The sequence below is a fragment of the Meles meles genome, chromosome 3 (assembly GCF_922984935.1).
Source record: "Meles meles chromosome 3, mMelMel3.1 paternal haplotype, whole genome shotgun sequence".
Classification (NCBI taxonomy): Eukaryota; Metazoa; Chordata; class Mammalia; order Carnivora; family Mustelidae; genus Meles; species Meles meles.
In genome coordinates, this window is record NC_060068.1 from 141,827,724 (window position 1) to 141,838,246 (window position 10,523).

General features: G+C 54.1%; 1 protein-coding gene across 3 annotated transcripts in view; it reads left to right on the forward strand.

Annotated features, from left to right (window-relative positions):
* Nucleotides 1-6,104, forward strand: part of CAMK2A (calcium/calmodulin dependent protein kinase II alpha) — a 60,785-nt gene extending 54,681 nt beyond the window's left edge. For 2 of the 3 annotated variants that reach the window (XM_045999567.1, XM_045999568.1), the window contains 2 exons: nt 2,150-2,378; nt 2,662-6,104. In XM_045999567.1, coding sequence (XP_045855523.1) covers nt 2,150-2,378; nt 2,662-2,665 — 233 coding nt within the window. In that variant the 3' untranslated portion in view covers nt 2,666-6,104. Of the gene's footprint in view, nt 1-2,149; nt 2,383-2,661 lie in introns of those variants that run through there. The other variant, XM_045999569.1, reaches the window with a different exon arrangement.
* The last annotated feature ends 4,419 nt before the right edge of the window (nt 6,105-10,523 follow it).

The window sequence follows — 10,523 nt, forward strand, 5'->3', positions numbered from 1 at the left end:
CACACTAGGATGATCCTTTTTTACAGACGTCCCCCAGAACTCCAGCCCCTGCCAACAACAGCGAGGCACCCTCAACAATGCTGAGCTCGTTTGTCTCTTCTGAGATTGTTCTAGATTGTCCTAATTCAGTCCCATCTGGAGACTGACTTCTTTTAGGTTCTATTGCATTTCTTTTGGGAAGTGGCCCAGCTTGGGACAAGTCAGACTGCTTTTCTGGACCTCAGTTTCCAGATGTGTTAAATGGAGGCATTGACCTAGATGGTCTTGGGTGCCTCCAGCCCTGGTTGTTGTCGAGGATGCTTATGGAGGCCTCCTTGCATTTTGTAGGAGGGCCACTGAGAGACCTCTGACTTCTGAGGTCACTCCCAAGCCTATAATGCAAAAGCTCTACCTTCACTGAGAGCCCAAAATGGTCACAGTCTGTTCGTCTACATATGTAAGTCTCAGTGATTTGGTGTTCCGCAGACAAAGCCTGGGTATAGTGTGATTATAATATTAGGGATGCTTTTGGTAGTTTGGAAAGAAAAAAAAGACATTTTACCTTTCCCAGGAAACCCATGGCTCACAAACCTGGCTGGGCATCAGAATCAGAGGGTGGGGAAGGGGAAGGAGGCTTTCGAATAATATAGATTTTTAGAATTGTCACCTTCAAGAGAGGAGATGGGCAGTGCATTTTTTAAACTGGTCCTCTGTGATATTTGGACCTGCCTTTGGGCTACACAAAGAGAAGGCATGAGGGTTCCTCTGAAGCCCGGGACCCTCATGACCCCAGTCCAGCCCTTCCCTGGGTCATTGTCTTTCTGTGCTTTTGTTTTCTGTCTTGCTGAAAACATGGAGAGTTCCTAGAACTAAAATAATTAATAATAGTAATGAGTAATAATAGTAATAATAATTGTGGCTCACATGTTTCATAGAGAAAGCTGGCTTCAGGTACCTTTCTCGGTTCTGTCATGATTACAAGAGTTATGCCTTTCTGCTTGACTCTGGAAATCTCCATGACCTCAAGCCGTGACCACCAATTCCATCCTCACAATTCCAAGATCCTAGGATTCCTCAATTTTAAGATGAATCAGGTTTCCGTAATTCCATATGTCGAGAGTAGGGGTTGCAGATCAGGGGTCCATAGGCCATATCTAAATGGCATATATGCTTCGCATGGCCTGCATGAGGTTTTAAATTTGAATTAGTGCAATAATAAAAATGAGTCATTTTCACATAAAAATTCAGATTTCTAGATTCTCCTCAAAAATCAGGTGTGGCAATGTGGGTTCCGTTAAAGCTGACTCTTGAACAACATGGGTTGGACCTGCGTGGGTCCACTTCTACACACATCTTCCCCAATAAGTACAGACCCGCCCTGTAAATGCATTTCCTTTTCCTTGTGATTTTCTTAATAACAGTTTCTTTCCTCTAGCTTACTGTATTGTAAGAACGTAGCACATAATACAAATAACATACAAAATGTGGGTTAATCGACTGTTGATGTTATCAGTAAGACTTCCAGTCAACAGAAGGTTGCTAGCAGTTAAGTTTTGGGGAAGTCAAAAGTTATATGTGGATTTTCAAGTGTGCAAGGGGGTGGGGGTGGGATGCAGCTAACTTCCCTCCACCTCATTGTTCAAGGGTCAGGTTCTCACAGAGGGCCCCCGGGAAGCTGTGGACAGGGCGCCCTCTGCAGGTGGGACAAGGAGTGCTATTCACCACAGTCTCCACCGCTCCCTATCACTTGCTCCCTGACCCAGAGGCAAAGGGTCTGTTGCTATTTAGCATCTTATACCCTGCTCACCCCCCTCGTTTATGTACTTGTCTGGCCTCTGTAGGGAACCTGGTTTTGAGACTCTGATCTAAGTTCATCTGAGTCTACAGTCATAGCCCTATACTTCCATACATCTGAGATCCTGTGAATCTAAAAATCCCATTCCCCTGTGTTTAAAGAATTGGCATGCCTGAAATTCATTGTCTCTAAGCTGGGGTCTGCTCTAGCCATCTGGAAGTTCTGCCTGGACTCCTAGCTGAACCCCTCCTGTAGAAATGAGGCAGGCGGGGGGTGCCTCTGCTGAGAGGGTCGCTGGGAGACGGGGAAGTGAAGGAAGGAACACAGGAGGCCCCCCGTTGCATCTCCTCTGCCCCCTCCCATCCCCACCTCCAGTGTGGTCTCGGAACAGCAAGCCCGTGCACACCACCATCCTGAACCCCCATATCCATCTGATGGGCGACGAGTCGGCCTGCATTGCCTACATCCGCATCACGCAGTACCTGGATGCAGGCGGCATCCCCCGCACGGCCCAGTCCGAGGAGACCCGCGTCTGGCACCGCCGGGACGGCAAATGGCAGATCGTCCACTTCCACAGATCTGGGGCGCCCTCCGTCCTGCCCCAGTAAGAGCTCCTCCTTCCTGCCATCTGTCATCTGGGACAGTCTAAAAGAATGGGGGGGCGGTGTCAGTCTGGAGGGGGACATGTTGGGGAGCTTGGGTGCTGGAAGGCCATGGGGTGGGGCTGAAGGACCACGGGGTGGAGACCAGATCTGCAGATTCCCGGGGTGGGGGGGTGGGGCGCTGAGCGGGACCCACCGGAAGCAGCTTCAACCCCATCTAAGGATGGGGAGGGGGATGCCCTCAGAAACACTTGCATTACCCCCCACACATACAATTTCTTACAGCTGAAGGACCAGGCTGGGGGCCCTGGACCGCAGAGATTTATTCTTCGTTCATGGAATGTGGCTGCTGGTTCTCCCACTTGGATTTTGCTGGAATTCCCCCAATCACGTCACCTCACTACCACCATCATCACCATCACCGTCAGAGCTACGTCAAAAAATCCTGCCTGCTCACAAAAGCTATCACGACTTCCGAGCAAATGGCACATCTCCCTGCCACCCCCTGTCCCTTTCGCTCTGTGTCACCTGCCAGGGCGGGGCCTCCTCAGGACTGGGTGCCCCGGTGGGGGAGGCCTTCCCCTCTGGGTGCTGGCTCCGAGGGCTCCCCCTCTTGGCTGTCGTCAGCCTGGTCTTGCCTTGGCTGTAGGCCAGAATGCCCAGCTGTGTGTCCCCCCAGCCGCTGAGGAGAAGGAGGGGCGGAATCAGGAGGAGTGTGGCATCGGCCCCCCATCTCCCTGTCTCTCCCTTCCAGGGTCCCCCCAGCCCTGTGAGCCAGCCTCCCCTGTGGGAGAGGGTGAGAGAAGAGCAGATGCCAGGAGCCCCCACCTCACACTGCCTCCCTAGCTCCTCCTCCAGTCCTGCTCGTCCTCCTGTCCATGCGGACCCTTCTCCCTCCGTGTGTGGAGTGCGATCCTCTCAGGGTGCCCCCACTCTTTCCTTCTGCCTTCGGCTGATGTTTACCTCCAGCAGTCATGCCCATTCCATCCTCCCATCAGTCCCGGAGAATTCCAGCTTCGTCCCGTCAGAGGGAGAGAATCTGATTGCTTTTTGGGGGCAAAGAAGGCACGTTTAGGTACCACTCCTACTTGGACCGCATGCCTTTTTATAGCCAAACTCCTGTGTGTTTCGTAAATGGATTTTGCGTTCATGGATATTTATGTAATAACTAAACCTCTCAAATTATTGTGAGGAGGGTCGGGCCGGGTTGGGAAGGGATGTGGGAAGAGGGGTGAGGGGTAGATTTTTTCTGTTCTAGGTCTTTTTTTCTTCTTCTTCTTCTTCTTTTTTGTGTGTGTGTGTGGTTTTTTTTTTTTTTTTTGTTTTGTTTTGTTTTTGTTTTCATGTCATCTCTGAGATTCACTCTGTCACCTGTGGTTATCTGGGTCCGAGGTAGACTCAGCCCTGGGTGGGGCAGAGGGCCTCGCTGACATTTTGGTCCCAGGGTTCCTTTCAGGACTCTAGAAACACCAGATGTTAGTGCTAAGAAACAGCAAATCAGGGCAGAGAGAGTGGGAGAGGTTGTCAGGACAGAAATATCTTTTTTTTTTTTTTTTTGCTTGCCTCCCAAACTGAAGTTCCTACTAGGACGCTTCCCAGCTTCCCAGGATTTCATCCCACCGCATCCGTGTGTGCCCCCCCCCAGCACTCCCCAGTCTTTGGGGGTTCACGATCATGTGTCTTCATGGCCTCTCCCCTCCTCATCTGCTGGTCCAAGCAGAGCACTGGAATTTCTCCTCTTCACGCCTCGTCCTGCAGCCATGGGTTCGAATCTCTTTCTTTTCTTTTCTCTTTCCCTCTTCCCCGGGATTGACTCTGACGTGGAATGCCTTGGCATGTCCACTAGGATCTACTGTCTGCACTGTTTTCTTTGCATGACTTTATATGCAGTAAGTATGTTCAAAAAAAAAAAAAGGAAAAGAAGAAAAACATTCAGCAAAACTAATCTACGTGTTTTGGACAAAAAAAAAAAAAAAAAAGAGGTTGTATTCTCAGTGTCCGACTCGGAATTATGTTGCCGCCTCTCTGTGCTTTTTGGCCTCTGTGTGGCCGTGTTCTGCCAGCATGAGATACTGTCCCCTCTGGAGGATTTTAGGGGAGGAAGAGCCACATCCCTGGGGATCTGGAGGAGGCTCTGGTTCCCCCGAACCTCTGGGGAGTCCTGGGTGTTGGCTGAAGGACTGGTGGGGATGTTTGATCTGGGACTTTCTGAGTCCTCCCTGGTCATGAGATGTCTGCTGGGCCCTTTTCTCCACAGCTGCTGCCCTGGGGACAGGTGAGACAGGCTGGACTGGGGCTGCAGGCCAGGAAAGAGGCTGCCTGGGCTTCCTGCTCTCCAAACTGGTTGATCACTGGCCTCTATCCTTGGCAGACACCCTGCTGCCGAGGCCCAGGGCATAGGGACTTGGCCTGCCCTGGGTCCAGAGGGCTTCCTACTAGGGCCCAGTGATCCCAGCGTCCCAGCAGTAAAACCGCCTGCCTCCTTGTGAGCTGCCAGCTCCCACAGCAAGCCCCAAGCCCAGCGTGAAGGTGTGGCCTTCACAGGGGATGCTGCAATTACCAAGACCAAGTCTGGTCCCCTTCTCAGCCTCAGTTTCCCCATCAGTTAAAGGGTTAAATATTCTTGCCCAGCCTATGCTGCAGGGCTGATGGGGGAATCCAACGGGACAGTGAAGTGAAGCCCAATGTACCTGTGAGAGCTGACAGGGTTAGTCACTGGCTAGACTCCTGCTTCATTCTGAGCCTGGCCAGCCCCCCACCACTCCCGCACCTGCCCCTCATTCCCCTCTTTGGTGCCTGTCAACTGCTCATTAGCAGTGGACTGCGGGGAAAGAGCCATGCTTTGGGGGTTAGTAGGATTAGGATTCCATTCCCAGGTCTGACCAGACTTGCTGTGTGACCTTGGGCAAGTCCTTTTCCTGCTCTGGCCCTGGGTTTTTCCACCAGGGGGAACTGAGCTGGAGGACCCCAGTGTCCTGATTCTTATTTGCTGGCAAGCCTCAGGCCTCCTATCCACTGTGTCCCATTCCAAGTGCCAGAGAAATGGAGGCAGGTCCCTACCCCAGGAGGAGACGGCTCCCCAGGAGGAAGGCCACTCCGGTGCGTAGGAAGTTAGCCAGCATGGACCACAGGGCATTGGTGCCCTCCTGAGGCCCAGGCAGGGGAGGCTGGCAGACACAGCGGCCCAGAGCCCACCCCCACCAGAGAGGTGAAACTCTGCTCCTCTAAAACATCCTGTAGATGAAAAAAAAAAAAAAAAAAAAAAATCCAGACCTAAGACCAGACCTAGGCTTCAGCATGCCAATACCTCTATAGGAAAGTATTCTCCCAGGACTATGCGCCCTGGGGCGCTAATCCTGGCCTCCTGTCTCCCAAGGGGAGACCCTTTGGGGGATGTGTTTGCCAGACTCCCCGTGCTGGTTTCTTTGTTACTATCTGTTTGGGGATTTGTTTCAGTTCTTTCTTTCCTTTCTTTCTTCTTCTTCTTTTTTTTTTCTTTTTTAAAAAATATGTGGCTGTGAACTTGAATGACCACTGCTCAAAACTTCTGCTATTGGGTGGGAGGGGGGAAGAAGGGGTGTCTGTTTTACTGGTGTTTTCAGTGCAATAAATAGCTACCAACTTCTGCGCACTTGCTGTCTCCCACCAACACTGGGTTGGGGGGGGGGGGTGTTTGTTTCCTGTTCCAGATCTCGCTATTTGCAAAATAAAAGCCAAGGTCTCCTTTCTGATTGGGCCAACTTGGTCTCATGCTCAAGACTGAGCCAATTACAGTGGGATTATGCCTGAACCCTGTGGCCTGGCCTTAGAACCAGGGATGAGGTTCGCTTTCTCTCAGCCACACCAGGGGCCCTGTATCCAGAGGAAGGGGGAGGTTGACATGGTTTGCCGCAAACAGCCGGCCAGCAGCAAAGTCTTTCACAGGGGCCTGGGGGCAAGGCCCTTCTCCTCTAGGCCTCGGATTCCTTGTAAAATGAGAACTTGTTCCAGAAGTCCCTCCACACCCATTCTCCTCCCTCAGCCCAACCTCACAGACAAGCCGCCAGGCTTCAGAACTCCTGGAGACTGGTTTGGAGAAAGGGGTAAGGGGAGGGGTCCCTCAAAACCCACACACAGTGGGGGCACCTGGGTGGCTCAGCGGGTTAAGGCCTCTGCCTTCAGCTCGGGTCATGATCCCAGGGTCCTGGGATCGAGCCCCGCATCGGGCTCCCTGCTTGGCTGGGAGCCTGCTTCCTCCTCTCTCTCTCTTTGCCTGCCTCTCTGCCTACTTGTGATCTCTATCTGTCAAATAAATAAATCTTAAAAAAAAAAAAAAAAAAAACCCACACACAGTGGACTGAGTGCCTGGGACAGGAGCCCTGGGGCTGGAGAGAGGGACGGGATGAGAGGCTCCACTGGCCAAGGGGCGGCCCCTGCTACAACAGAGGCCAGTGTGGTTCTCTGCGTCCAGGCTGTCAAGGTGGAGCCAACGTGTGGATGCAGAGGCCTTGGCCCTTGGGCCACGGCGAGGTGACCACCCATCCTGGTTTGCTGACACAGGGCAGTCCCAGGCAAAGCAGGTGAGCTGGTCACTCAGCCATGCGGCCCCCTAAGTTACCTGGATTCCACAGCGCCAGGAGAATGTGCCTTCTGGAGCCCACAGTCCCTCTAGACCACGCTTGGGGTGTCTGGGACTCCAGATTCCTACACCAGCCACTTCCAGAGTCCATCCCCACTGCTGGTTTGCCGGGGGGGCCGCGGGGCGTGTGCCCTTTGCACACACAGGACAATCTTCACAGCGAGAACAGAGGCCAAGGCTGCAAAGGGCCAGAGGGTGGGTTGCAAAGGGATGTGGGGCCCTGAATTTGCACTCTTGGCCTGGAATCGGGATGCTAGCCTTAGCACCCGAACTTCTCCCAGCTCCGCCTTCCCGCAGACTACAGATCTCGGCTTGGGCGGGAGGAAGGGCCTGAGGGCGGGCCAAGCGTTCATGCTGCTATTGCAGATACTCGCCAGCAGGTGGCAGCGCAGGAACAGGTTACAGGCAGGCCCTGGGCCCTGAGGCTCGAGCTCCCGGTGAACTTCAAGAGGTACCCTTTGACTCTCAGAAAGTACCAACTCCACCCAAAACGCTACTGTTAGCTGACAGGAGCATGACCCCTTAGAGTTCACGGAGTGCTTTCACAATACCTCTTGTGTCAGAACAGCCCTACCCTGAAAAGGAAGACAATGAGACTCAGAAGCAAAGAGGCTTCCTGCCAGAAGGAACCAGGGGTCCCTCCAGGGCCTCCAGTGTCCCAGTGCTTGTCTTCCTGTCTCTGAACAGCCAGCTAACTGTGACTAGAGTTCTCTGGAATCTCCTCTCTTTGACCCTCCGTTCCTTCCAGCGACCGCCCACAGTCCCTACATCCCCACTGCCCATTTACTAGGAAACCCACTGACTCCCTCAAGCTAACTCTTCCTTCATGCCCAGGACCAGGCACCCCTACGCCTTTGTGTGTGCTCACACGGTCCTCAGTTCGCCCATCCACCGGCTGCTGCATTGCTCTTCTGTTCATTCCACGTTGTAGGGCAGAGGGTGAGAACCTGGCTGGGATGGCCCAGGGTGTGAGGGAGGGGGTGGGTTTCGGAATTTTAGCCCCTCCAAACACCTGCTGGGGTCTGCTGCAGCCAGCTGGGCTCTAAGTAGGACCCAGTGATGAGCGGGACCTGTCTCTTGTCCCCAGAGAGGCCACCCCAGAGAGTGAGAGCCACGTAGCACCCGGAGTGTACGGTGGGCTGGGGTGAGGGCTGGGCCTAGAGATATGAGGCCTATTGGAGCCAGAGAAGGAGGAGGAGCATGTCAGTGACTGGGGGGTGCTGGGGAGGCCTTGTGTCCATGCTCAACAGGGTGAAATGGGGGGTGGGGTGGAGGCAAGGCAAAGTCCGAGAGCCCAGAACAGTGGATTAGGTAGGGGTGGGGAGAGACGAGGCTAGGGAGGAGGCTGTGGGAGGCCAGAGTGCCAGAGTGTGTCCCAAATCTCCTTTGTTGTGGATGTGCTTTTCTGGGGCACGGGTAGGTCCCCAGCAATGGAAATGGCCTTCCCCAGACCCTAAATCCTTTAGGAAACATCCCCCAGCAGGTGCTGGGAGTGTTTGCACAGGGCAGGGTAGGGCAGGTCCAGACCTGTGGGAATGGCCCCTGCTCCTTGTCCTTCCTCCTGGGACAAGCCTCCTCCCTCCTCCATGTGGACCTACCAAGGTCTCAGAAGCCACCTTCTTCTGGGCATCTTGGCCCCACAATCCTTTCCTGGGCTTTGGGCCACAGCCAGGGGATGGATGGAACTATCTAGAAGTTGACTACTTTCACCCAAGGAAAAAGGGAGAATTACCATGATTCTCTCCCGGTGTGACCTTGAGTGAGTTCCTTTCCCTCTCGGGACCTCAGATTTCTCATGTTACAATAAGGGGTTTGAACCTGTGGTCCCCCAAATACGGGAACTGTTCTGGCTGCTGCAGAACCTCCCAGGGAATAGGCTAAAAATACAGATGTTTAGACCCTACCCTCAGGGGACAGGATGCAGGAAGACTGGGCAGGCCTCCAGGCAGCTATAGTTTCAGTAAGCAGTCAGTCCGGGAATTCTGCACCAAGCACCCCATTCCCAGTTCCCACAGCCACACTGGGAGCTGGAAGACCAGTTATCAGCGAGCCCCACCCCAGCCTTCCCGCTTCCCCACCCACTCCCCTGACACAGCTAGATCAATATTGACCATTGGCCCCTCCCCTGCCCCTGCCTCCTGCCACCCCAATTCCTAAAACTCTGTGAGACCCTGACCTTCCATCAGTGGAGTCAGGGTCAAAGCCATCCTTGGGGCCTGGAGGATTTTAGGGCTGCCCTACTCCATTTCATTAACACCTCCTGCGGCTTTGGCAGGAGATCCCTGTCTGTCACAGAAACCATTAGAGCTCTTAATCATTAACTCCATCCAGCAAGAGGGGCCAATCCCAGAACCCAGCTTTGAGGAATGGACACTGTTCCCCTCTGTGGCTCTCCAATCCATCCATTTTACAGATGGGGACACCAAGGCCCCGCCTCCAAGGCACTCTGCCATGGAACGGGAAGGTGCCAGCTCACCCTCTGCCTGCCGTCATTGCCTGACCCTGGCTCTGAGCACACCCGTCCCCGCCCTCCTTCTCCCTTTACTGGTTGGAGGCAGGAGCTGGGCCTCAGTTTCTTAATCTGCACAAGGGACAGGAGGCTCGTGAGAACCACCCCATTACAAGGCTTCTACCTGCCACGGTTTGCACTACGTGCTGATGGTTTGTTTTTTTTTTAAACTATGCACTGAGCACCTGTATTATTCCACTTTATTCCCTGAAGCGGGGGGAAGCCATTGTCCACATCTTCCATCTGAGGATGCCGGGGGTCAGAGGTGAACCAGCAGATCCAGCTCTGCTCTGACAAACAGAGTCCAAGCTTGCCTTGGCTCCTGTTGGCTCTTGTTCTCAAAGGGAGGCTGCTCGCAGATGCCATGGACATCAGGGGCAGAGGATTTCTTTCCCTCAAATAGAAAGCAGTCCTGGATGGGGCACTGGGAGGAGGCCTCAGTATGGCCAAGGCGGGGGCGGACTGCTACCCTGTCCTGGGGGAGAAGGTCAGGCTGCAGGAAGTCAGGCGGAGACGGAAGGGGGGTGGGGAGGGGGATGGCGGGCTGAGTGCTGGCCAAGGATCCACGGGCGGGCAGGCAGCCCTGAACGCCCTTCCAGGGTAGGACCAGCGTCAACAAGGCCTCAGGCCCCAGAGGGAGTGGCCTGGAGCTCCAGGAGCCAAAATTTCCATGAGCCACCGGCAAAAAATGAGTCTGGAGAAGAGTGTCCACCGCAAAACCGTAGGCTCAGCAACCCAAGGTCACGTGAGATTCAGAGGGGCCGGGGCTGTCTTAACCCTTCCCGGGCTGTTGCTAGAGCCATCAGCACACTGCTTTCAGTTGCTGCTGAGTTGGGCAAAGTTGTGAGCAGGCGCCGTGGGTCCCCAGGGCCATACAGCCAGGGAGGGGCAGAGCTGGGAATGAAGCCAGGCCTGCGTGGCTGAGTGGTCTGAGCCCCCTCCTTGATGCCCTGCCATGGTCCCAGGGGCTAGGGGTCTGGGAAGAGCGCTACAAGTGTCTTAACTGCACAGAAATGAAGG